This window comes from Zea mays, chromosome 5 (genome assembly GCF_902167145.1).
Source record: "Zea mays cultivar B73 chromosome 5, Zm-B73-REFERENCE-NAM-5.0, whole genome shotgun sequence".
Classification (NCBI taxonomy): Eukaryota; Viridiplantae; Streptophyta; class Magnoliopsida; order Poales; family Poaceae; genus Zea; species Zea mays.
The window spans coordinates 2,444,781-2,472,449 of NC_050100.1; the positions used below are offsets into that span (position 1 = coordinate 2,444,781).

At 46.3% G+C, this 27,669-nt stretch overlaps 2 protein-coding genes across 2 annotated transcripts; both read left to right on the top strand.

Annotated features, from left to right (window-relative positions):
* Positions 1–462: 462 nt before the first annotated feature.
* On the top strand, positions 463–4,172 carry LOC100285136 (calmodulin binding protein). Its single transcript, NM_001158030.2, has 7 exons — positions 463–668; positions 775–850; positions 1,335–1,387; positions 1,478–1,968; positions 2,549–2,709; positions 2,824–3,024; positions 3,146–4,172. Exons 1-7 carry the CDS (start codon positions 511–513, stop codon positions 3,734–3,736), a joined length of 1,731 nt encoding a protein of 576 aa, NP_001151502.2. The 5' UTR covers positions 463–510; the 3' UTR covers positions 3,737–4,172.
* Positions 4,173–6,540: 2,368 nt separating this feature from the next.
* On the top strand, positions 6,541–27,366 carry LOC100283406 (permease I). Its single transcript, NM_001301655.1, has 14 exons — positions 6,541–6,716; positions 6,865–6,962; positions 7,143–7,319; positions 7,442–7,542; positions 7,649–7,724; positions 7,812–7,871; positions 7,986–8,170; positions 8,307–8,403; positions 8,508–8,594; positions 8,668–8,726; positions 8,823–8,914; positions 26,426–26,503; positions 26,604–26,764; positions 26,891–27,366. The coding sequence occupies exons 1-14, from the start codon at positions 6,611–6,613 to the stop codon at positions 27,107–27,109; spliced, it is 1,596 nt and encodes a 531-aa protein (NP_001288584.1). The 5' UTR covers positions 6,541–6,610; the 3' UTR covers positions 27,110–27,366.
* The last annotated feature ends 303 nt before the right edge of the window (positions 27,367–27,669 follow it).

Consider the following 27,669-nt stretch of genomic DNA (forward strand, 5'->3'; position numbering starts at 1 on the left):
TGCCTGCAGGCTGCAGTCCGCCAATTCATCGACGCCTGCAAGTTGTCCAGGTTCAATGCACCGATATTCTATTGCACGTGGTTGCAAAGTTTATGTAATTTATTTATGTTGTTTTGGTTGATGGGTTGCATTGTTGCAAGATTATTTTAGCTTGGTCACCGGTCAGGAATTGTGGCTGGTATCTTAAAACGGAACAAAGCAGACCACTTGCTGTTACTAGGCTCTTAATTAAAAGAATGCTGGCCTGGGGCCGACCCGGCCTGCCTCCGAGTGGACCGGTCGTGCCGTACCGCCCATCTGCCCGCCCCCAACGGCCCACCAGAGGAACCCGAGGTCATTTTGTGGACGGGAAAGGAAAAGAAAAGTAATGTATTTCCATGGAACCGAACGCGTGCTGCGCCTCCTGTACGGCGCGGAGGTAGGTCAAGCCGCGGTTGGGACGCGGTGTGGCGTGGGCGAGCCGAACCAAGCGGCGATCGATCGAAACGAGGCGTCGCGTGGCAGCCGGAGATGTCGCAGAAGAGGCAGCCGGAGGAGGGCGACGTCCCGCGGCGCGCCGCCGATGCCGGCGGCGGCGGCGGAGGAGACGAGCCCGGTGGGAGCTCGTCGCGCTCCTCTCTGCCCCAGCGCCACGGCGAGCCGAAGCGGCAGAGGATCGCCCTTCGCGAGTGAGTTTGTCCTCCCCCGCGCGCCCTGGATTGGGTCGCGCCGATTCGTGCGCCGCGCTCTCTGATTCGATGCGCCGTGGTGACTTGGATTGTTCCCCCCTTGCAGTGTGATCACGGAGGTGATGCGGAACACCAGCATCGAGAAGTTTCTAATCGCGCTCGAGCCCCTCATCAGGAGAGTGGTGAGACCGCCTTTTTTATCTTTTACTATCTGCCCCATTTCTCACTTCAGTCCTTCTTGAATGGAAATTCATAGGATTGGATAGTGATCTGATGTGAGCCCTCTAGGTTGTTTGCCTTTCCTCTTGTTGGATACATAACGATACATAGTGCTGTTGTAATCCCATCTGCATGTGTGGCTGATTGGCACTCTGATATTGGTTTTGGCAAGAGCAAGTTCTTCTTTCCCTCCCAAACTACTATCTGAGAAGCTAAGGCATTTATCTGTATCGTATTAATAGCTCTATAGGCTTTGCTGTCATGATTGTATCCATAATGATTCCAGCCTTACAAAATAAGGCTTGGCTTCACTGTTTCCGATGTGTTCAGCCATTCCAATTCAGTGATAATTTTACAGTGGGCTACATCATATGTTCTCCTTGAACCATTTGCTTATTTTAGCCATCTACTGCTACCAGTGGGGTTTGATAGTCTATTCATTTCTAGGTAAAAGAAGAAATTGAGTCGGCTTTTGCAAACCATGCCTCTATGATGGCAAGGTATGGAGTTTAAACACTGCTTTTGACAACCACCATGATTTGTTATTGGTCGCTGTATCTCTAATAAGTTTATTTCTTATTTTTCATTAGGAGTGTCACAGACAGTGTTCCATCTGTGTCAAAGAATTTGCAGCTGCAGTTCATGACCAGACTTTCTCTTCCAATATTTACTGGATCCAAGATTGAAGGAGAGGGCTCCTTAAGTATAACTATTGCTCTAGTCGACGCTTTGACAAGACAAATTGTAGCACCAGGCAAAGAGTTCCAGATAAAGGTCGAGATTGTAGTTCTGGAGGGGGATTTTGAAAGTGGAGAAGATGATGACTGGACAGCTCAGGAGTTTAACAATAACATTGTTAAAGAAAGAGAAGGCAAAAGGCCCTTGATTTCTGGGGATGCATTCATTGCCCTCGTCGATGGCATTGGAACAGTAGGGGAACTTTCATTCACAGATAACTCCAGCTGGACACGGAGCCGAAAGTTCAGGCTAGGAGCAAGAACAGAGGATGGTTCTTTCAATGGTGTAAGAGTACGGGAAGCAAAAACTGAATCATTTGTGGTTAAGGACCATCGAGGAGAATGTGAGTTTATTATTGGATTTTTAAAATTTTAATGCCCAAGCTATCCTTTTACTTTGTTGCCTTTTTGCTCTGCTAGACTCATTCTAGGTTCAAGAACGATTTGGCGTAGTGGTACTTAATTCAACAATTTCATGAAAAATAAATGAATTCTTTCTTGTCCTCTACTGTCTAGACTTAGTTCTAGTTGAGGAAGACTAGTTGAGGTGGAAAGTATGATCATGCACCCAATCTTCACCGAGGTTTGTGTCCTCTTGAACTTAAATTTGGGTGCCTATTTTCTTCTTAGGGCTAGTTTGGGAACCACATTTTCCCAAGGGTTTTTCGTTTTCCCAAGGTAAATTAGTTCATTTTCCCTTGGGAAATTGAAAACCCCATGGAAAAATGCGGTTGCCAAACTAGCCCTTAATGAAAAAACCTAGTTTTTCCTAGTATGTTCTCAACTTTCCCCTCTAGACTTAGTTTTGTAGTATGTTTCCTTAAATATCTACTGATCTACATCTCCAATTGAATGATGAGACATGCTATTTCCCTGAATACTTCTAAAATGGTGTAATTTAATTGATTACCTCCTATTGACCAGTGTACAAGAAGCACCACCCACCATTTCTTGAAGATGAAGTCTGGCGCCTAGAGAAAATTGGCAAGGAAGGTGCTTTTCACAAGCGTTTGAATAGGGAGAACATTTGCACTGTCAAAGATTTTCTCACCTTGTTAAATCTTGATGCTTCTAGGCTTCGAAAGGTATTGTTCTTGTCTTCTATTGTTTTTCTGATGTTCTGTATATTGTTGTCTATGGTAGTTGCAGTTCAGCAAAGATGTGTATTACTAACCCTGCTTTATGTCCAAATCGTGCAGATATTAGGTGGTGGCATGTCAACAAAGATGTGGGAGGCCACTGTGGAACATGCAAAAACATGTGTTCTAACTGACAAAGTGCATCACTACTATCCTGATGGTCTAAACAAAGCTGGTGTTGTATTCAATGTAGTTGGAGAAGTAAGAGGGTTAATATCTGATAAATATGTTTTTGTTGATGACTTTACTGAAAAGGAGAAGGTAACCATGTTGCATTGCTTTCCAAGTTTTCTTTAAACAAGTCCATCCATTTTCCTTATATGCCCACCTTTTCTGACCCGGACCATGTGTTTTTACATGTTTGCTGTTTGCCTATTTTCAGGCCGAAGCACGTGCAGCAGTGAAGCAAGCATATGAACACTGGAAGGATGTCCATACTTGTGACAATGAAACGCTTGTGGAAAACCCTTCACATCCATTCAATTTGGGATCTCCATCTTTGCATGAAAATCAGTATAACCAGTTGCCCACACAAGTTTCTACTGATGGTTTTAGTTTGAGCAATTCGGCCATACTATCACCCAACATTTTCTCAATGGAGCCATCGAGTGCTTTAGACCCTTGTAGTATATTGGAGACTGAAGAAAGCAGTGCTAATCAATTTCAGTCGGTGTTGCCCCCAGTTGGTGGCCATGAAGTGCCCCGAGAACCTCAGACGCTGGATAAGTTCTCCAACTCGTTGGTATATGATGACTGCAGCGCCCATCCCTCATTCAGTGAAAGCTATTACAGCACTGTAGATCCAAGCATGTCCTTCGACACACAAGATCTTGGAGCTGCACTGAAAGGCTTCATTGCAACCATATCGAAGCCTAAGGCGGCATATAGAGGATGGAGAACATTGTCTTATGTGCTAGGATGGATTTTCTATACCAAGAGAATTGTTGCAAGGAGAAAGAAACATGGGAAATAAGTGAACACAAGTCTTTGTGTAGTTAAATGCGAATATAAGCTTAGAGAATGAGAGATTATGTACATTAGTTTGTTTCTTGTCACAGCTGGTAAGCTCTGCTGGTTTCTTCAGCTGTACATGGGCTGTCAGCTATGGTTCGCTATGCGGCTGTAAATAATCAAATGAAGTTTGTACAGGGTGAGGGATGCGCATAGCATTTCTGATGTTTTGGATGGATGCCGGAGCTTGCTTTTTGATGCGGCCCGTGTATTATCTATGTAGTAGTATGCAGTATGCTGCTTAATTCTGCAGTATTTTCGACATTTGGAATCTATATGTCGCATGGTAACAAGTTTAATTCTGCTTATTTTCGTACACAGATAATACTGCAGAATTACCATGCCGCAAACTGATTTTTATGTAGACAGTAATGTGTTTATGGATATGGTTGACACTTAAATAAAAAGCTGGGCAGCGTGCACATGCCATTTACAATAGAGATTTGCCTTGCGCGGGAAATTGTATTCCATTTACAGTAGAGTCTTGCCTTGAACAACAATGTTCGATGTGGTGGGATAACTGACTTGATCCTACAACTACCATAGTAGCTAATCTCCCCGTTGCTCGTATGACTAGTAACACACTTGAGGAGCACAGATAAACATATTGCTGCTACTCTGGATATACGGGTATGCGTACTTCTTGTTGTGCTTTTCTTCTACTATGCTGTGTGCCTAGTGATAATAATTTATGATCCTCTACTCACACGTTATCTTGCTTGGTATGGTAAATATGCTAGTGCATAGTGTAATTAAAAATGGTTGTTTTACGAGAATAATATATTGATTTCCGTTTTAATGCATGCACTTTCATTTAAAATTGAGTTGAGTAGAACTTGAAGTAATCTATAAAAAATGCTGTACCTCTAGAACAATTGGCACAAGGTCCTGGACTGTTTTTTGTATGGTTCTTATATTGAATAGCACAAAAAAATTTAAATCCAAGATATTAAAATCTGGTGAATTTGATAGTTTATAAATGAAGCCATCTTGCACACCAGCTTCAAAATTTGGAGCATCAGGTTTTATATGCGAAGGTGCGTGTTATCTCGCTGGACGTAGATAGGCTTCCCCTGTTCCCCACATCATCGCGTGGCCACTTCTCTATATTCACATGGCACATCTTTCCTACATAAAAGGACATGAACACGACGGTCATTAGTTGTTTGGTGCTGGCACTGAAACACAATTAAATAAAAACTAAACGAAATGAACACGTACGTCGAGCAACTATAAAGGCGGTTCAAGACGCAGAAAAGAAGAAGGAAGAAGCGATATGCTTATGGCTTCTTGTAATGGTGGCTCCAGATTGCATGTGCGCGAGACAAAAGAGAGAGAGAGAGAGAGCAAAATGACGTTGCATGTGATCTTATAACTTGGGACACGAGACAGACACAATAGGTAATGTGGTAAAGTATATCTTAATTAATCATTTCTTGGTACGAATTACGAAAGATGCGTTTCTTTAGAGGCATGTAGGAAGGGGTTTAATTCCACAACGATCACTCAATTTTCTTTTTTAATTAGATAGTTCAGTTCTGGATCGGAAACCACTCGATTCGTGTGGACGCTCACTTGGTTGGCTTGATTGGCGTGCAACACCACATCAAAGCTACAGTTGGACTCAAAATGAAATGTTCTAAGATTAAAGGTCCAATCTTTAACATTTTTCTCATCGTTGTAGCCTGATTTGATATGGGCTTTTCAGATAGGGATGGTAACGGTGAATTTCTTGTTAGGTTTTGGCTCCCCATTCCCGCGACAAAAAACAAATTCCGAGAATTCCCATGAACTCTCACGGGGACTTTTTTTTCCATCACTGTTCCACGCGATGATAAATTCCCGTCGGGATTCCCGTCTCTGCTTAATTAAAATCATGATATACTTTATTTGTTATTATAATATAAAATATTGTCAGATGTAAGAAATCATTACGTGTACATTAAAATAAACATATTTGTACAACGAGTGATGTCTTGACAAGATAATTATTTATTTTTATCATTGTATATAAGTTTAAAGATCTCTGTCGGCCGGTTTGGTTCTTTTCTTTGGCGGGGAGACGAGGCGAGACGAGACGAGAACGCGTCATCGTGCTCCTCATGCATGGATCCGCTTTCCCCCCACGACCCCACGCCCAGATCGAGGAGAAGAAACACGAGGAGGAGGTTCCCGAGATCCTTTCCTTGCAACTTTCGCCTCCTCCTCCTGCTGGAGTGGAGCCTCGACCGTGCGGTGCGGTGCAGTCCCCATGTGGGGATCACTCCAATCAAGTGTGTGTGTGTGTGTGTTCAGGAGGACACCTGCATGCACTCACCACCGGCACCGCGCCAACGGCCATGCATGAGACCTGTGGGGAGGACAACAGGCGTGGCCGCGTGGGAACTAACTCGGCGGCACCTACGCGGAGGGCGGACGACGACGACGGGGGAGACCCGGTTTGACGCGCGGCCCGCGGGATGCGGATGCCTCTGCTCTGCTCTGCTCGGCCGTGCGAATATTTTACTGCTCGGCCTCGGCCGCGGCCCGCGGGGGAGCCGTTGCCGTTGCCGTTGCCGTTGGATGTGATGTGCGTGGGTGGCAGTGGCAGCCGCAGCCGCTGCCGCTGCGTGCGTGAGTCACCGCGGAGTCATCAGTGCCCTGCCTGCCGTTGGTGCGCTGCCTCGTGCCTGCGCCTACACGACCAGTTGCTTCAAAGTTCAAATAGCGCATCGCCACCACCAAAGTCGGTAGTACTTTCGCTAGCTCCCTTCCGTTCCCTTCCCACGAAAACCGGAGAGGGAGTGAGAAGAAGCAACAAGAAGCGGAGAGCCAACGCGCAACGCAACGCCCTGAGATGGCGGCGCCGGCGCCGGCGCCGAAGCAGGAGGAGCTGCAGCCGCACGCCGTCAGGGACCAGCTGCCCTCCGTCTCCTACTGCCTGACAAGCCCGCCCCCATGGCGTACGCCGTTCCTCCCTCCCTTCCTTCCATCCACCAGCCACCCCACGTTACCTCCCACCTCTCCTCCCTGCGCGCGTTCGTTTCTCGGATCGGATCCCTCTCGAGGGCACCCGACTGACGCCGTCCCCTTTTTTTGTTTGCAATGCAGCGGAGGCCGTCCTCCTCGGCTTCCAGCACTACCTCGTCATGCTCGGCACCACCGTCATCATCCCCACCGCGCTCGTGCCCCAGATGGGCGGCGGCAATGTACGTCCCGGAGACCCCGACTCTCTCTCTCTCTCCGTCTCCTCTCTCTCTCTCTCTCTCTCTCTCTCTCTCTCTCTCTCTCTCTCTGTCTCTCTCTCTCTCTCTGTCTGTCTGTCCGCTGCCGCCCGCCGGAGCCTCAGTAACACGAAAGCTCGCCGCTTTCTATCTTCTCTCGCGCAGGAGGAGAAGGCGCGGGTGGTGCAGACGCTGCTGTTCGTGGCCGGGATCAACACGCTGGTCCAGAGCTTCCTCGGCACGCGCCTCCCCGCCGTCATGGGGGCCTCCTACACCTTCGTCGCGCCCACCATCTCCATCGTCCTCGCCGGCCGCTACAGCGGCATCGCCGATCCCCACGAGGTGTGTGTGCCTCGCGCCTTCTCCTGTCCTGCCCGCCTCCCAATCCCAACGGAGGTTGGCTGGCTTACGGCTTACCGGTAGCAGTAGCACTGACACCGATTATATTCCTCCCTTCGCTGCAGAAATTCGTGCGCATCATGCGGGGGACGCAAGGCGCGTTCATTGTGGCCTCCACGCTCCAAATCATCATGGGCTTCAGTGGCCTTTGGCGCATTGTCGTCAGGTTTGTCTCCTGCTCTCGGCGTCGCCCCTCTCGTGTGTTCAGGTCCCAGTGTACCTCATCTGATCCCATCTGTCTGTGCTAACTCCTGTCGCCTTAATCTTTACAGGCTGCTCAGTCCGCTGTCTGCTGCTCCCTTGGTCGCTCTCGTCGGATTTGGACTCTATGAGCTAGGGTTTCCAAGTGTATGTCTTTCTACATCCAGTACTACATTACATGGGTGGTACTATACCTTCATATAGTTAAGTTAGTAGCATGAATTTGCCCTGCAGGTTGCCAAATGTGTGGAGATTGGTCTTCCTCAGATTTTACTGCTGGTGGCGCTTTCTCAGGTACGACGATTGCATGAGGAATTCAGGACGGCTGTTGTGATTTTTAATCGAAAGGGCTGCTGGTGCTGGTGGATCCTTGAGAACGATGTGCAATTCCTGTTCCTCCTTTTGCAGTACATACCACATGCGGCCCCCTTGCTGAGTACTGCCTTTGAGCGGTTTGCTGTCATAATGTCCATTGCCCTCATCTGGCTTTACGCCTTCTTCCTGACGGTTGGCGGTGCCTACAAGAATGCTGCCCCCAAAACCCAATTCCACTGCCGTACTGATCGATCTGGGCTTGTTGGGGGCGCTCCATGGTAATACAATGCATCCTCTTGCATTTTCCTTCCCTAGTTAAAAGTTTTTATATGACTATTCAGAATCTAACATCATGCAAAGAGCCTACTTGGCTTTGGCTACTAGACTGATAGATTACTGGTCTACAATCTGCAGGATAAGTGTACCCTATCCGTTTCAGTGGGGAGCACCAACCTTTGATGCCGGTGAAGCTTTTGCTATGATGGCAGCTTCTTTTGTTGCCCTTGTGGAGGTATGCTATTTAGACAAACCCATGATGTTTTTGCAGCTTTGTTATCCTAGATGGGACTCCATATCATCTTCAAGCTAAATGCTCCTTACTGCATTATGATGCAGTCCACTGGTGCGTTTATCGCCGTCTCACGGTACGCCAGTGCAACACCATGCCCTCCTTCCGTCATGAGCCGTGGCATTGGGTGGCAGGTGTGTATTCGAAAATATCGAATGACATCTGGGAACTGACTTACCCGACTAATTTGTCCGAGTGCCATTCCAGGGAGTTGGCATTTTGCTAGGTGGCATATTTGGAACAGCTAATGGCACCTCTGTGTCTGTGTAAGTAGATTCTAGATGGCTGCTTCAACTGATTTTTATAGTGCGATCTGAATACTCTTCAACGTTTGTCTGATTTTGAATTTTATTATGGAACAGCGAAAATGCTGGGTTGCTCGGTTTGACACGCGTTGGTAGTAGACGTGTTGTGCAGATTTCTGCCGGGTTTATGATATTCTTCTCCATCCTTGGTGAGGCTCATGCTTTTATGTGATCATGTAATCAACAACTTCTGGCTGTAATACTTCGTGTTAAGTAGTTAATGTTAACTTTAAGACTGGCCTGTTTAACATTGAGTTGAACAATTCATACTATGCTCCTGCACTTGTAATGATAATCAGCTGTGATCGTCAACATCGCCCACTATGCGATCTAGTTCAGCAACGAATCTGGATCTCCTCGAAGGCCACCTAGAATTTGGCGGATGGCTGGTCGGTCGGAGCTCCCGGCCGTGCGGCTTCCTCCTGTGAGTTGGTTTTGAGCTTGGTGCACCCTGCGCCGCTCCTCCCCCCCCCCTTCTTCGTCGTCTACGCACCCGCTGTCCTCGCTTCTCTCCCCCTCTTCTCGCTTGGTCTTCTTCGTGCTGGGGGATGGATTTGTCTCGTCTGGACTTTCGACCGGGGGTGCTTTTTGAAGCTGATGTTTGGCGCCGGTTTTCCTCTCCTGTTTGCCCCGGAAGCCCGCGCTCCCCATCGGCATTCTGGCTTGTTGTCTCGTTTGGAAGATGCATCTTCAGGCTTGATCCTGTCTCGGTTGGTCATATCCTTCAAGCTGCTTTTGGTGGTTCTGCCAGGGGATTCATGGTCCTCCCGCTTGCCGATCGGGTTTTCCGTTTCTCGGTTTCCTCCAGGGATGTTGGGTTCCACATCTACAACTCCAGATGCATCGCTCGTTCTGAATTCAAAGCTTTCTTCAACTTGTGGAACTCGGGTGGACCAAATTGGAACTATGAGCTCAAACTATTCCTTCAGGAGGAGAATGCCAACTGGTGGTTTGTCTCGAGCAGGAAAAAAATCTCATTCGCTGATGTGGTTAGGCGCCCGCCTTTGACTGGTGCAAATGCTGTCCCAGTTCGTCGACATCGTCGTTCTTTCTGTTCAGCTGGAAAATTGATTGCTCCGAGGACTTCTGTTTTCAATAGATTGGGTTTCCCTTTCGGAGCTCGGGGTCCGAGGTCTCCTGCCAACTCTTCGACCTCGGGGGCCTCGTCGCGTGATCTTCATCGTGAGACTGCCCCTACGGCGGGTTTTCCCAGGCCTAACGGGTGCAGGAATGGACGCGGATGTCGGGGCTGTGATGATTGCTCCCTTTCAAATTCAAAGTCAATTTCAAATTCAACTGTTGGGCGGCATTGGCCTCGTAGGTTGCAGTGGCGGCCCATTCTGCGTAATGGGCCCCTCAGGCCTGGGCTTGGGCCTAGAAGGATGGATTTGTCGGGCTCGGTTACTTCAGCCCTGCTCTGCCTTTTTTGAGCCAGGAGGCATTTGGAATTGTTCTGCAAACGTAAAAAATCAGAATTTGGTTTCCCTCTCTCCTCGTTCCCTTCCTTCGAAAGTATCTGCCCTTTGGAAGGGTCACCCCGTCCCTTGGACTTCGGGTCCTGGTTCCGCTCGTCCTCCCGGTCTCTGACGGGTGGGACTCCACCTTCATTTGCCTCCTTCGGTGAATTCGCCGAAGCGGTTTCATTATTAAAAAAATCCGAACAGGCGCCTGAAACGTCCTTGGAGCTCGCGTTGGGCGTCACTTCAACAAAACCCCAACCTGCTTCTCCACCCTTTGCTCTCCGGCGATCGTCTGAGAATCTGTCAATGGCGTACCAGCGCGTGGACCCGGGGCCGTTCCTCCCTCCAGGGTTCAGCGCCGCGGTGGTCCAGCATCGTGGGATTATGGTCAGGTCAGTTTCGCAGCGTTTGCCGCCATTTCACGAGGACTGGGCGATTATAAATACCCATCCTTTACCGGAGCACGAGGTCTTGTTCCCTGCGGTTAGGGATGTGGTCAGGGAGTACCTTGTTGAGCATCAGAGGGTTGGTGTCCGTGCCATTCAGCGCTCACATTTGGGACAAGTGTTGGTGCAATTCCGTAGTGTGCTGGAGCGGGATAACTTGGTTATTCTTGGTCCCCAGCAGTATTTGGACGCTACTTTCACCGCGGTCCGTCACAATGATGCCTGGAACCACCGTGCCCTTCTCTTCAACCATGAATGCTGGCTTATGCTTCTGGGGTTTCTCTTGGATTATCGTTCTTCAGAGTATCTGCAGGCCGCCATTGGGTCGTTTGGGAGGTTGATTCTGTGGGAGGAGGACCGAAGTAATATCTCTAGAACCCTGCTCCGTGTTCGGGTCACTTCGCTAGAGGAGGTTCCCCAATTTATTGTTTTTTCGGAGGCCGAGGGTTTTGCTGGGGATTCCTGGACGGTGCAATGTGAAATTATCCAGCAGCTTTTGCTTGGCGGTCAGGCACAGGATGAGGACCCCATCCCTCCGCCACCTGAGGATGGTCATCAGCTCCCCCTGGCCTTCTTCGGGCTGGGCCAACCTTTGCCCCCGGCTGGGCTTGACCTAAACTTTCCTCCGGAACCTGAGGGTGGAGTGTTGCCGGCTCAGCAGGATGACTTGGGGCATGGAGAGTGGGATCAGTGGATTGTGAATGAGCAGCCCATTCAGCAAGACCCTCAACCCCCTGTAGCATCCCAAAAATTCAAATCCTGAAATTTTCTCAAACTCGCTCTAAATTCAAAATGAATTTCAAATTTCATTTCAAAATGTTTGCTTGCGAGTTGATATCAGCAAATAAAATATAGTTGTCTATATTCTTTCCAAAATCCTCCTCAAAATATCCTACAAATATTTCCCCAAAGATCCCCTCTGATTCTTTTCAGAAATACTACCCAAATATTGCACCGATATATCTCCAAGTATTTTCTTCCTGAGAAATACCTTCAGAATCATTTTTGAAGTCCCTACAAATATTTTCTTCATAACTTTCCTCATGCTCATACGTATATGTATGCCTCCGGTGTCATACGGTGAGCTCTACAAGCTAATTACACTCATATAAGACAAATCCATGCTAATCTCCCACTAATCCTCTTATCCTCCCACTAATCCCCTCATCCCTCCCCCTAATCCCCCCACCATGGCTATAAATAGAGGGGCAAGGGCCTCCTCTCATCCCACCCCAAGCCATTTCATGGCAACTCTCTCCCCCCCACACACACCCACTCCATGTTCCACACAAGCACACACTAGCACAAGGATCGTTCGGTCGTTCTTCGATCGTTCGTCCCCCTGTTCTTAGTTTGTTCGTTCGTTCGTCCGATCGTTCGATCGTTCGTCCGATCGTTCATGGTTCGTTCGTCCGTTCGTCCGATCGTTCGATCGTTCGTCCGTTCGTTCGTCCAAATAATCTTTTTCCTGCCGTTATGCTGCCGAAATTCCGATCGTTCGTTCGTCCGATCGTTTGATCGTTCGTCCGATCGTTCATGGTTCGTTCGTCCGTTCGTCCGATCGTTCGTCCGTTCGTTCGTCCAAATAATCTTTTTCTTGTTATGCTGCCGAAATTCCGATCGTTCGTTCGTTCGATCATTCGATCGTTCATCGTTCGTTCATAGTTCCTATCCATCGTTCATCGTTCGTTCATACGAACTATTCACCATCACTATTTACCGTTACTTTTTACCGTTACTATTCATCGTTACTTTTTACCGTTACTTTTTACCGTTACTATTTACCGTTACTTTTTACCGTTACTTTTTACCATTACTATTTACCGTTACTTTTTACCGTTACTATTTACCGATACTTTTTACCGTTACTTTTTACCGTTACTATTTACCGTTACTTTTTACCGTTACTTTTTACCGATACTATTTACCGTTACTTTTTACCGTTACTTTTTACCGTTACTATTTACCGTTACTTTTTACCGTTACTTTTTACCGTTACTTTTTACCGTTACTTTTTACCGTTACTTTTTACCGTTACTATTTACCGTTAGTATTCACCGTTACTATTCATCGATCATCCGATCACCCCAAATTTCAACTACTCATCCATCATGTTGTCCAGTCCACCTAAGACCAGCCAGACCCATATTCCAGTTTTACAAACTCCGGTGACTGTGATTTTCCTTCCAGTGGGAACTTCCCATCTGGTCAGCCATCCTAGGTTTCTCCAAGTTGAGCATGCTTAACTTGAGATTCCTTCGAACCAGGCTTCCAAACTCAGATTCCAATAATTCTCGTTTCTAAATCCTTATCGAATTATTTCCTATCCAACCATGTCATCCCATAAGCATGGTTCATAATCCAGAAAACTCCTAAAATACTCTTATCCCATATTCTGCCTATAATCTCTCTGTTCAGACTAAGTCAGACGATTCATTCGTCACTATTCTCATCAACAGTGAACTTCACTGTGCTACACCACATACACCCAGCTATAAATACACCCAGCTACCCTCTCCCTCTCCACACACACTCAACACCCTCAGCCAAGGCAAACGCCCACCCACTCAGTTACTCCGCTCTACCGGCTACACGCATAGTGTCGCTTCACCTCCAGTCCACCCTCCTGGTAAGCACCTCCGCTCCACCACTAGTAGTATCTCAACACCACAAGACACAGATTCTACTCAAGACTCTACCCATCCATATATCTCTATTCTGACCACTATACTAAATATTTGTTGGTATACTTGCTTGTTTGTATGTTTGCTTGTTCATGTTGCATAGTTATCGGAGCGTTCGTACTGTCTCGTGGAGGCCAGATCTACAAGTCTACGCCAGGAGCCAGAAGCCAGTTCCGCGAGCTCTTCTTCCCCTTCGCCGGATAAGCACGGCAAGCTCACTGGATCCCTTTGATGCATAAATTACCTATGTTTTTCAACCACAACCCTCAGCCTGTTATTTTATGCATGATATGATTTTGAGACAAGTTATTATGGCCACCCAGCCGCTTGCCGCAATCAATCCCTGATATATTTGTTACAAATGATTTGAGGAAAGGTGTGAGTTTTCAAAAGAAAATGCTTTTCAAAATGTGTATGATGAAGGGTTTTCACCCTTATCACCTTTGAGTAGGGATGATCAAGGACTCCCTGGTTTAGGAGAGGGCCTAAGGTGTTGGCTCAGCTGGTTTAGGCGTGAGCAGAAGGATTGTCCCCTCGTATAAGGACCGGTTTGTCATCTTTCACTACCTGTACTCATGATAAGTACAACCACTCGAGACTGTGTGGGCAGTCACTCAATCTGAACTCGTACGGTCCAACCCCAGGGTTATGAAGGCTGGGGAGCACCGGGAGGATAAGGAGGGGGAATGTTTTGTCCGGTTTGGACATGGTGGTGGCCTGACTCCTTCCGGTATAACCGTTAAGGTTAGGACGTGCAAGGGAAGAAAGAGATTCGGATTCGGATCTCACTGATCATGAGATCGCAGAGCCGGACTAGTGGGTAAAGTGTACACCTCTGCGCAGAGTTTGAAAACCTATTCGAATAGTCCGTGTCCACAGGAATGGACGAGTCTGGTATGGTATGACAATTAATGTTTTGTTTTCAAAAAGGGTGCGTTTGAGATAAATGTTTTTAAAAGGTCCGGTGGTTGAGCCGTGAGCTATGGTGGACGGGAAGTCCAGTAGCTGTTTTTGAAAAGGAAAACCAGTGGGAAACTGCTGAGATACCTGGATGGTTTAGTCCAGGGGATTTTATTATAATACTGAAAAACTTCCTGCTCCTTTTGGAGAGGATGCGCTTTGCAAAATACAAAATGTTTTTCAAAACAACCTTGCATAAAATATTGCTGTTTCTGCAAAATATCCTAAGCTCCACATATTCCATGCATTGTATCTGATTTCCTCATTCCGCGGGTGAAGGTGGGCTGCTGAGTACGTTTGTACTCACCCTTGATTATTTATTTTTTTCCAGAAAAAGGAGATCGGGTAAGAGTTACGACTGTTCCCAACCTTGCCTGTGGCTGTTGGACCGCTGATTTGCTTCACTGCGTATATCGGGCTGCTTCAGCCCCACTCTGATGATATGTCCCGAGTTGTGGACCAACTCTTAAAGTTGTTCGCCACCTTTATAGGTTTGTCGTTTAAACAGATCTGTAATCATCTGATGTATAAATGTGTTTACTAGCCTCCTGGGACTAGTAATTGTATCACATTTGAGTCCCAGAGGATTGGGGACGCTTCAGGTGGTATCAGAGCTGTTAGGTTGGCCGCAGGACGTAACCCTTAGCCTGATCAAAAGTTTTTAAGTCCAAACTATTTTCTTAAAAAAAATCTTGCTCTCATCCCTTCATTTCAAAAATGCCTTCCCCCTTTCCTTCTCTCAGAAGTCAGATGGAGGTCCGCTGCCAAACTAGCTTTTGCCAGAATGAAGATGGTTTCCCCAAGTTGCTGAGAGCATGCACAATCCGCCTCGGAATCAGGAGCCAGCCAGAGTATGATGGTCGTGAATTCGTCGAGCATGGTACAGAGAAGTGTGTCGTGACTGTATACATTGGATCCAGTCCGCACCATGTGGAATGGAGTGTCACTGCTGCTGGGCACAGATTCAAAGACACCTGTCAAGTCGTCGCTCGCAAGGCATTGAGGGCCCTGTGTCAGATCTACGAAGAAGAAGTGGCTGACACCCTGCTTAGATTCTTTCCGCCCTTTCAGAGAGACCGTCCCGTTTGGATGGCCAGGATGCATGCATTGGAAGTGCAACAGCTGCTTAAGGATGACCCCACAGTCGTGTACCTCACTGCATACCTGCTCACCCTTGATGCACAGTATGATTTCTTGGCTCGGCACCACCGTCAGATGATTGCCCGAGCAGAAGATGTAGAGAAGCTCAACCGTAAGCTCCATGTGGATCTCACCACAGCTCAAGCCCGTGCAACTGCATTGGAAAGTCGTGAAGTCGTTGCTGTTGAAGCCCTGAAGCAAGCCAAGGATGAGCATGTCCAGAAGCTGATGGAGGCCTACCTGGTAACCCATAACCAACGTAGAGCCCTGCGGATCCAAGAGCCCGCTTCATCCAATCCTGTGCAACCCATCAGAGCTGAAGACCCCCATATTCTTGAAGGTCACCCGGTTTCTATCAGAGGAGAGATGAAGACTTGGGAACTACCGGAAGGAGCCATAGTCTTGGAAGGAATTCCAGTCTTCCCTCAGGCTATGGATAAGCAAGAGCACCCCGAGTCCTCCCAAGATCCCCTGCCAGAGTTGTTGGAGCCCCTCACCATGAAGAAGATTCCAGCACCGTCCCGTGAGATCAAAGAAGAAGCTGCAGGCACCCCACCAGCACCGCCGCCTTCTGAGGAGCTACAAGAGCCAGTCCAGCTTGAAGAAGAGTTCGACCCCGTCTTGCCATCTTAGCCTCCGCCAGAAGAAGTCATCAACATCAGCTCGCTCTTGACCCATCCAGGAGATGTCTCAGATTGAAGTTGTGTGCAAGCCTTGCCAGAAGAGAAGCTGCCTGGTTTGAAGTTAGTTATGCCAAGTCCTCTGCATGCATTAGGTAGTGAAGTTTTTCTTCACTTTGGCTAGAGCCCTGCATGTATGAAAGGTAATCGTGTAGACTCGTGTTTTGCAAAACTCTAATTGTGTGGCCCCCTAGGGCATTTCAAAATGAATTTCGCTTGATGTTTTCTCCCCTTTTGAGTGCATATGTGATGCTTTAACGTTAGTGCTCATAAGTTTCATTTAGCATAGTTCTCAGTCCAGGAGCCGAGCAATAGTAGTTATGCTTAGCCCCCGAATCTGAGTAGTCTGTGCTTTGGAAAAACTCTATTCTTCTCTTATTCAAAACATTTGATTTGTTTGTGCTTATCATTACTGAGCTTGTGTGTTTTCTTTTCGTTTTTCTTAAAAAGGTTTTCTCTAAAAACATAGATCACAAATTAGAGCTAATCCTTACCTTATGCTTCCATCCTCATCTTAACCCATCTGAAGAGAAAAGTGCCTTACCCAAGAAGATACCGGGAAGCTTACCCTTGAAGCCTGCAACAAGCTACAGAAGAAACCAGTCCAGCCGCTCAGTCAAAAGGACCGACCGTGAGAATCAAAGCACTGCCCCTGAGTCAAAGTAAACATGAAAAGAGGACAGAAGGAGTTATTACCATACAGAGAGGCAAAGATTCTTGGAACCAGAGACCACAAACATCAGGGTCATCGGCCCCACCACTCACCCGTGCCCCCGCACGCGTGCCCGCATCCATGCGCACTAGCACCACTGCCCCACTTCCCCTTTGCAGCGCACCCACTACCGCCATCGTCGCCGACAACAGCCCCCCTTCCCCTTGTCGCACCTGCTGTCGCGTAGCACCTACTCCATCACCACTACTCCGCAACCGAACACCCCCGCTCGCCTATAAATCCCCCCCACCAGCTCCCTCAGTTCCCATCCAAATCAAAGCACAATCCCGATAAAATACCCTCAGCCAAATAGCAAGCAACTCCATTTTCCACTCCCTCGCCCCTAAGATCACAATGCTTGGTGATTCTTGGGTTGAAGACTGTTGTACATGGTTCATAGTCTTCGGTTTCCTCGTCTGTATGATGGTAATACTCTTTGATAGAATCCTCCAGTGGGAAGAGCAAAGAGAAAGAAAGGGTCAGTGAAAAGAAGATTGTGAAGAGAAGATAAGAAGAAGATTCTCCCAGAATCAACCCTGTGACAGTCATCTCTCTGCAGCCTGGTCAAGCAGCAACAGCAGAAGGCCCCGTAACACCCTTGTTATGAGGTACTTAAAAGAGTTCAAATCCCCAAGATTCAAGAGTTCTACCCTCATTCTTTTTAAGTGGGGTAGTGTTCTAGCAAGGTTCCTGCTATGGAGAAGAAGAAGAAGGCCTGTAGCAAGCTTGTGGAAGACCAGATCATCACAGCATATAAGTTTCTAGATGAGAAGTGGTCACCCAAGTTTTGTTAATAAAGCACCGGAAGACTAATCAAGGAAGGAATCCATGTGGGAGTTCGCAAGAGAAAGGTTTGCGTGTTGGCATCAATGCTTCCTCAATAAGCTAGCTGCCAAGCAAAACCTAGAAGCCTAAAGATGATCTTTGAGTAGCCAGAATCAGCGTTTGCAATCAGCAACCAGATGCTCCTCAAAGGCCGGATTTTGTTGAAGTTCCATCTCCTCGAAGAGTTGCAAAGTGAAGATATGTAGCTGAAGTAAAGCTATACCCATAACCCTTCTAAGCCGAATCTCGAGGACGAGATTCCTTTTAAGTGGGGTAGATTTGTAGCATCCCAAAAATTCAAATCCTGAAATTTTCTCAAACTCGCTCTAAATTCAAAATGAATTTCAAATTTCATTTCAAAATGTTTGCTTGCGAGTTGATATCAGCAAATAAAATATAGTTGTCTATATTCTTTCCAAAATCCTCCTCAAAATATCTTACAAATATTTCCCCAGAGATCCCCTCTGATTCTTTTCAGAAATACTACCCAAATATTGCACCGATATATCTCCAAGTATTTTCTTCCTGAGAAATACCTTCAGAATCATTTTTGAAGTCCCTACAAATATTTTCTTCATAACTTTCCTCATGCTCATACGTATATATATGCCTCCGGTGTCATACGGTGAGCTCTACAAGCTAATTACACTCATATAAGACAAATCCATGCTAATCTCCCACTAATCCTCTCATCCTCCCACTAATCCCCTCATCCCTCCCCCTAATCCCCCCACCATGGCTATAAATAGAGGGACAAGGGCCTCCTCTCATCCCACCCCAAGCCATTTCATGGCAACTCTCTCCCCCCCCCACACACACCCACTCCATGTTCCACACAAGCACACACTAGCACAAGGATCGTTCGGTCGTTCTTCGATCGTTCGTCCCCCTGTTCTTAGTTTGTTCGTTCGTTCGTCCGATCGTTCGATCGTTCGTCCGATCGTTCATGGTTCGTTCGTCCGTTCGTCCGATCGTTCGATCGTTCGTCCGTTCTTTCGTCCAAATAATCTTTTTCCTGCCGTTATGCTGCCGAAATTCCGATCGTTCGTTCGTCCGATCGTTTGATCGTTCGTCCGATCGTTCATGGTTCGTTCGTCCGTTCGTCCGATCGTTCGTCCGTTCGTTCGTCCAAATAATCTTTTTCTTGTTATGCTGCCGAAATTCCGATCGTTCGTTCGTTCGATCATTCGATCGTTCATCGTTCGTTCATAGTTCCTATCCATCGTTCATCGTTCGTTCATACGAACTATTCACCATCACTATTTACCGTTACTTTTTACCGTTACTATTCATCGTTACTTTTTACCGTTACTTTTTACCGTTACTATTTACCGTTACTTTTTACCGTTACTTTTTACCATTACTATTTACCGTTACTTTTTACCGTTACTATTTACCGATACTTTTTACCGTTACTTTTTACCGTTACTATTTACCGTTACTTTTTACCGTTACTTTTTACCGTTACTATTTACCGTTACTTTTTACCGTTACTTTTTACCGTTACTATTTACCGTTACTTTTTACCGTTATTATTTACCGTTACTTTTTACCGTTACTTTTTACCGTTACTTTTTACCGTTACTATTTACCGTTAGTATTCACCGTTACTATTCATCGATCATCCGATCACCCCAAATTTCAACTACTCATCCATCATGTTGTCCAGTCCACCTAAGACCAGCCAGACCCATATTCCAGTTTTACAAACTCCGGTGACTGTGATTTTCCTTCCAGTGGGAACTTCCCATCTGGTCAGCCATCCTAGGTTTCTCCAAGTTGAGCACGCTTAACTTGAGATTCCTTCGAACCAGGCTTCCAAACTCAGATTCCAATAATTCTCGTTTCTAAATTCTTATCGAATTATTTCCTATCCAACCATGTCATCCCATAAGCATGGTTCATAATCCAGAAAACTCCTAAAATACTCTTATCCCATATTCTGCCTATAATCTCTCTGTTCAGACTAAGTCAGACGATTCATTCGTCACTATTCTCATCAACAGTGAACTTCACTGTGCTACACCACATACACCCAGCTATAAATACACCCAGCTACCCTCTCCCTCTCCACACACACTCAACACCCTCAGCCAAGGCAAACGCCCACCCACTCAGTTACTCCGCTCTACCGGCTACACGCATAGTGTCGCTTCACCTCCAGTCCACCCTCCTGGTAAGCACCTCCGCTCCACCACTAGTAGTATCTCAACACCACAAGACACAGATTCTACTCAAGACTCTACCCATCCATATATCTCTATTCTGACCACTATACTAAATATTTGTTGGTATACTTGCTTGTTTGTATGTTTGCTTGTTCATGTTGCATAGTTATCGGAGCGTTCGTACTGTCTCGTGGAGGCCAGATCTACAAGTCTACGCTAGGAGCCAGAAGCCAGTTCCGCGAGCTCTTCTTCCCCTTCGCCGGATAAGCACGGCAAGCTCACTGGATCCCTTTGATGCATAAATTACCTATGTTTTTCAACCACAACCCTCAGCCTGTTATTTTATGCATGATATGATTTTGAGACAAGTTATTATGGCCACCCAGTCGCTTGCCGCAATCAATCCCTGATATATTTGTTACAAATGATTTGAGGAAAGGTGTGAGTTTTCAAAAGAAAATGCTTTTCAAAATGTGTATGATGAAGGGTTTTCACCCTTATCACCTTTGAGTAGGGATGATCAAGGACTCCCTGGTTTAGGAGAGGGCCTAAGGTGTTGGCTCAGCTGGTTTAGGCGTGAGCAGAAGGATTGTCCCCTCGTATAAGGACCGGTTTGTCATCTTTCACTACCTGTACTCATGATAAGTACAACCACTCGAGACTGTGTGGGCAGTCACTCAATCTGAACTCGTACGGTCCAACCCCAGGGTTATGAAGGCTGGGGAGCACCGGGAGGATAAGGAGGGGGAATGTTTTGTCCGGTTTGGACATGGTGGTGGCCTGACTCCTTCCGGTATAACCGTTAAGGTTAGGACGTGCAAGGGAAGAAAGAGATTCGGATTCGGATCTCACTGATCATGAGATCGCAGAGCCGGACTAGTGGGTAAAGTGTACACCTCTGCGCAGAGTTTGAAAACCTATTCGAATAGTCCGTGTCCACAGGAATGGACGAGTCTGGTATGGTATGGCAATTAATGTTTTGTTTTCAAAAAGGGTGCGTTTGAGATAAATGTTTTTAAAAGGTCCGGTGGTTGAGCCGTGAGCTATGGTGGACGGGAAGTCCAGTAGCTGTTTTTGAAAAGGAAAACCAGTGGGAAACTGCTGAGATACCTGGATGGTTTAGTCCAGGGGATTTTATTATAATACTAAAAAACTTCCTGCTCCTTTTGGAGAGGATGCGCTTTGCAAAATACAAAATGTTTTTCAAAACAACCTTGCATAAAATATTGCTGTTTCTGCAAAATATCCTAAGCTCCACATATTCCATGCATTGTATCTGATTTCCTCATTCCGCGGGTGAAGGTGGGCTGCTGAGTACGTTTGTACTCACCCTTGATTATTTATTTTTTTCCAGAAAAAGGAGATCGGGTAAGAGTTACGACTGTTCCCAACCTTGCCTGTGGCTGTTGGACCGCTGATTTGCTTCACTGCGTATATCGGGCTGCTTCAGCCCCACTCTGATGATATGTCCCGAGTTGTGGACCAACTCTTAAAGTTGTTCGCCACCTTTATAGGTTTGTCGTTTAAACAGATCTGTAATCATCTGATGTATAAATGTGTTTACTAGCCTCCTGGGACTAGTAATTGTATCACATTTGAGTCCCAGAGGATTGGGGACGCTTCACCCCCCTTGCCAGATGAGCAACACATTCAGCAGGAAGAGCTGCAACACAGCAATCAGCATTCTGGCTTGTCGTCTGATAGCTCCAATGGTGCTGGTCAGCTTGCACCCCCCGCGAATGGTCATCTTGTGGTAAATGGTCATGCTCTGATTGGGAACGGAATGGAAATCAATGCTGCCCCCTTCAATGGGCCACAGGAGGTTGATGGACCGGCACCTCAGGTGGATCAGGCCCAGGATTTGGAGGTTGTGCCCCCTCAGGTCCAGGTTGATGTGCTTAACAACATTCACCATCAGAATTTGGAGATGAATCTCATGCTATATCAGGATTGGCAGCCTGACCCCGTCTTTCAGATGATTGAGGAGAGAAATAGAGCTGTCCAGTTCTCTAGGCTCTGGGCCAAATTCTTTGCTCCGGCTGGACCGACTGATCACTCGGTGGGTGTCCCTGAGAAGTGGGCACCTTTTTTCTTTCGAATCTTCTTCAGCCGGAATCTTTCAACTGGTCAAAGACTTTTCTTCTGTCAGGTATCCCTTTAAAGTTGCAGGAGCAAGGAGTGAATTCCATCCCTTTTGTGGTTCCTAAGGATTGCCCAGTTGACCCCTCCCTGGGGGATGTCACCTCTGGGGCCTCCAAGGATTCCATTGGTTCTGGTGGGCTGACTCCAATCATTGTGGAGTCAGGGCTCAGAAGAAGCAAACGATTGAAGGAATCACGTGATGGGTTCAGGCATGGGGCATGTCCAAAAAGGAACTGCCTCATGTGCCAACATAACTTCGATGGCCCACCCCCGCTATCCTCCAAGGTGCTGCGGAATCTGGGAACCAGGCTTTGCAACCTGTCTGAGGAGGACCTGTCTGAGCAGAGGCTGAAGCAAAAAAAATCGTCTGTGGGACCTGTTGGGCCGCGGAAGGTTGACAGGAAGGATCTGGCAGATGAGAAAACTGATGATTCTTCTGATGAGGATCAACAAGATAATCATTAGGTGGATGCTGGGGGATCTGGGCTTGTGTGTGAGCCCCATTAACTTTTGGATGTACTTGGTTCTTCTTTTGGTTCTTGCAGGTCTTTTGGACTATGGGATGGCACCTGGGCGTGCCTGTTTTAATACTCTGTTAATATGTGGCTTGTGGACTGACTTGGATTTTATCCACTCGTGTGGATATGTCCCAAAAACTTCTGGTGTTATCAATGAGTAATCCCAATTCTGTTAACTTCATGGAGTGGTCTGTGCTGAGCCACAACGTTAGAGGAATTAACTCTACCGCCAAATGGAATGCTATTCGTTGTTCTATTCGAGATGCGGGTTGTGAGGTTGTTTGTTTGCAGGAAACAAAGAAGGAATTCTTTGATTTGGCCTATCTTAAAAACTTTTGCCCTGCTCCTTTTGATTCTTTTGGTTTTGTTCCCTCGATGGGGAACTCGGCGGATCTGTTATCATTTGGAAGAGCTCTAGGCTTACAGGAAATGTTATCTTTCAAAATAATTATGCCCAATCGGTGGAATTCACTTCAAATTTGTCGGCCTGCTCCTGGATTATTACCAATGTTTATGCTCCTTGTACCCATCATGGGAAAATTGATTTTCTCAACTGGCTGCATAATATTTCTATACCCCCTGACAAACTTTGGCTACTCGTTGGTGATTTCAATTTAATCCGTCGGCCGTAGAACAGAAATAGAATTGGGGGGGATATTAACCTTATGCTGAAGTTCAATGAAGCGATAAGCAATTTAGATTTGATTGAAATCCCTCTTCACGGACTCACGTACACTTGGTCGAACAGACAGCAGGAACCACTGCTTCAGAGGCTTGATTGGTTTTTCATCTCGCAAGAATGGTCGACTGTCTTCCCAGACTCCTATGCTAAGACAATGTCGCGGGACATCTCCGATCATGTTCCTTGCTTGGTTTCATTTAAGTCCAAAATTCCTAAACCTACGATATTTCGGTTTGAGAATTTCTGGCTTGAATTGGATGGTTTCATGAACCTTTTTCAAGCTACTTGGAATGGGATCCCTAGCATTCCCGATAAGGCCAAGAATCTGACTGCCAAGTTCAAAATTGTTAGGAAGGTTCTGAAAGAATGGCAAAGATCGCTGCCAAAAATAGATATAACGGTGAAGAACATTAAGTTGCTAATTGAGCTTATTGACATCATGGAAGAGCACCGGGATCTTTCTGTTGAGGAATGGAATTTCAGGGAAATCCTGCAACAAAAGGTGGCTGATTTGCTTAATATTCAAAAAATTTATTGGAAGCAGCGTGCGGCTATTCGGTGGGTTACTGATGGAGACATTTGCTCTCGCTTCTTTCACGCCCATGCCACCATTAAACACAGGAAAAATTCAATCTCTACTTTGACTGATGACAATGGGACCATGTTCTTTGAGCATGAACATAAGTCTGATCTTCTCTGGGAGGCTTTCAAGTGCAGACTGGGGTCGTCCGACTTTTCTGATATTGGCTTTGACCTATCAGAAATTTTAACTTCCAATGAGCAATTACAGGGGCTAGATCATCCATTTTCTAAGCTGGAAATTGATAGCATCATAAAACTCTTACCTTCAGATAAATCCCCAGGGCCAGATGGTTTTAATACAAACTTCATCAAAAAGTGCTGGCATGTCATTGCCCCCGATTTCTATGATCTGTGTGATAAATTCTTCCATGACCAGGCTTGCCTCAGAAGTATTAACGGGTCATTCATTGTTTTGATTCCAAAGATAGAGAGTCCTATGAAGGTGGGAGATTACAGGTCAATTTCTCTTCTAAACAATAGTATGAAAATCTTAACGAAGCTGTTGGCAAATCGTGTGCAACCGTTCATGCCCCGGTTAGTTCACAAGAATCAGTATGGTTTCATCAAGGGGAGGTCCATTCAAGACTGCTTGGCCTGGGCCTTGGAATATATTCACCTTTGTCACTCCTCAAAAAAAGAGATCATTGTGCTCAAGCTTGATTTCGAGAAAGCCTTTGACATGATTGAGCATGAGTTGATTATCCAGGTTCTGATCCACAAAGGTTTCAGCCCTAAGTGGATCAACTGGATCAGGAGCATTCTTCACTCTGGCACTTCCTCGGTGTTACTTAATGGAGTTCCTGGTAAGCCTTTTCATTGCAGGAGAGGGGTTAGGCAGGGCGACCCTCTTTCACCCCTGTTGTTTGTCCTGGCAGCTGACCTTCTTCAGAGCATCATCAATAAAGCTAGGATGCGGAATCTTCTCAAGCTACCACTGCCAGACATTGGTGAACAGGATTTCCCGATTATTCAATATGCAGACGACACTCTTCTGATTTTGGAAGCATGCCCTAAGCAACTTTTTTTCCTCAAGGCAATCCTCAACTCTTTTGCCTCTTCTACTGGCCTGAAGGTTAACTACAACAAGTCAAATATGTTCCCTATTAACGTGTCTCCGGATAAAATGGTGATCTTATCCCGAACCTTCAATTGTCAGATTGGCGAGATGCCATTCACCTATCTTGGCTTGCCTTTGGGCCTGGTGAGACCTAGAAAGGAACACTATTTACCTCTTATTCAAAGGATTCAGAGGAGGCTGTCTTGCTCTTCAAATTTTTTGTCCCAGGCTGGGCGCCTGGAATTGGTAAATTCTGTCTTCTCAGCCCTATCAATGTTCTTCATGTGCACGCTCAAGATTCCTAAAACCATCATTAAGGAAATTGATATTTTCAGAAAGCACTGTCTGTGGAGAGGAAATGACATCAACTCCAAGAGGCCACCTTTGATTGCTTGGAATTCGGTCACTCAGAGGAAAGTGAATGGTGGCCTGGGAGTTCTTCGCTTAGAAACGCAGAACGAGGCTCTTCTAATTCAACCACAGCGACTTACCTTGGGTCCATCTGATCTGGAACAACTACTATCTTACTCGAGGTCTCCCTGGCAATAGAAGCGTTGGATCTTTCTGGTGGAAGAGCATTGTTAAGCTTCTGCCAAACTTCAAAGGACTGGCTACCCCCGTCATTGGCAATGGCAGATCAATTTCATTCTGGGATGATCAGTGGAGTCAGGGCATCCCGAGGCATATTTTCCCAGAGCTCTTCTCCTTTGCCAAGAACTCAAAAATGACTATCAAAGAGGTCAAGGATCAAGAGCAGTTTCATGGTCTTTTTCATTTACCTGTCTCTGATCAAGCGTTTGATCAATTTCTGGTGCTCAAGGGGTCTTGGGAGCAAATTGTTCTTAATGATGTTCACGACCGATGGAAGTACATTTGGGGATCGGACAAATTCTCATCCCAAAAAGCTTACAGAGCTTTCATGGGCCAGATGCAGACTCATCCTATCTACAAACTAGTTTGGAAAAGTAAATGTCAGCCTAAGCATAGAGTCTTCTACTGGCTGTGGCTTAAAAACAGGCTAAACACCAGAAATATGTTGAGAAGGAGAAACATGGAGCTAGATTCCTATTCTTGCGAAAACTGCCTTTGGCAAAGAGAGGAGACCCTTTATCATCTTTTCCTCAGATGCAACTTCGCGAAAGCCTGCTGGAACTCAATTGGCATTACCCCGCCCAGAATTTCTAACCCTGAAGAGGCATCAGTGAACCTCAAACACCAACTCAACGTTCCCTTCTCTATGGAGATCATTATTCTTATGACTTGGAGCATCTGGAAAAGCCGAAACGAGTGGCTGTTTTCAAACAAAGATCCCTCCGTGCTCCGCTGTACTCAGGAATTTAGTAGAGAATTGCGACTAATCATTCACAGAGCACGGGGAGAATTCGACACCTCAATCCCGAATTGGCTAAGTTTGTGGCAAACATAGAAATAGCTCTTCCTTTTTCTTTCTTTTTCTCTTCTTTTTATTGATTGTAAAAGGACCAGGGCCTAACCTTTACTTTTCGCTTTCTAATAAAATGCGCAGTAGGGGTTACCCCCTCCTGATCCTTCAAAAATGATAATCAGCTGTCTGTCTTGGTAATGTCTCTGTGATGCCTTTACAGGAAAATTCGGAGCCGTTTTCGCATCAATTCCTGGCCCGATTATCGCGGCTATATACTGTCTTCTCTTCGCTTATGTTGGTACGTAGCATGAAGCAAAATTTAAAGATTGCATCTTTTTTTTATATATATAGAACCGTTAAATTATGAAAACGCTATGTGTGTTCTCCTGTGCAAACAGGTACGGCGGGTGTTGGTTTCCTGCAGTTCTGCAACCTGAACAGCTTCCGAACAAAATTCATCCTGGGGTTCTCTTTGTTTATGGGTTTGTCGGTGCCACAGTATTTCAACGAGTACACTTCCGTCGCAGGCTTTGGCCCGGTACACACGCGTGCAAGATGGGTAAGAGATCCGATTCAAACCACGTTTCAGTTTCTATACGATAGGAGCAGCATTTCTGAAACCAGTTGTTTTTTTAGTGTTTTGTGACAACACCCTGACGCGTTTTCCTCCTGCTCTCATGTGCAGTTCAACGATATGGTCAACGTGGTATTCTCCTCGAAGGCGTTCGTCGGCGGGGCTGTGGCGTATTTCCTGGACAATACGCTGCAGCGGCGAGATGGCGCCGTGAGGAAGGACCGGGGGCACCATTTCTGGGACAGGTTCAGGTCCTTCAAGACAGACCCGCGCAGCGAGGAGTTCTACTCCCTCCCATTCAACCTCAACAAATTCTTCCCGTCCTTCTGATCCTGATGGCTGGTAACTGGGCGACGGAAAGTGCTGTCCTGTCAGGTGGTTGTGAATTATGATTTTGGCAAAATGCCACGCCCAAACGGCAGTTTCCTCTCCTGCTTCTATTGTAACCACTCGTTGAGTTCTGAATCTTGTAGAGCTCAGCCTGAACTATCCAGAAGTAGTGGAGGAGAAACTGGCTGGTATTTTTTGGATGTAAATTGGGTCTGTGTTCTCCCATAGATCGATAAGATGGAAAGAGAACTTTCTGTAGATTACACACTCCAGTGCTATAATTTCTTATTTTATTTTTTTGCTATGTGCGTACTACAAATCCAACCCAAAAGTTACCTCGAAGACGACTGGATCCAACTTCTGTTATGATATTTTCTACCACTAGGATCGCCATTGTCTTTGTGAATGGAAGTGGTTCTTCAATATTAGGATGGTGATAATGAGTAGCAATGATATAAGCAGCAGTGTGCAAGTCAAATCACATCGATGATCAAACACTTGTAAAAAATATACATAGCAATGATCGAACAGGCCACGGCTGAATGCCAAAATTGTGGCCA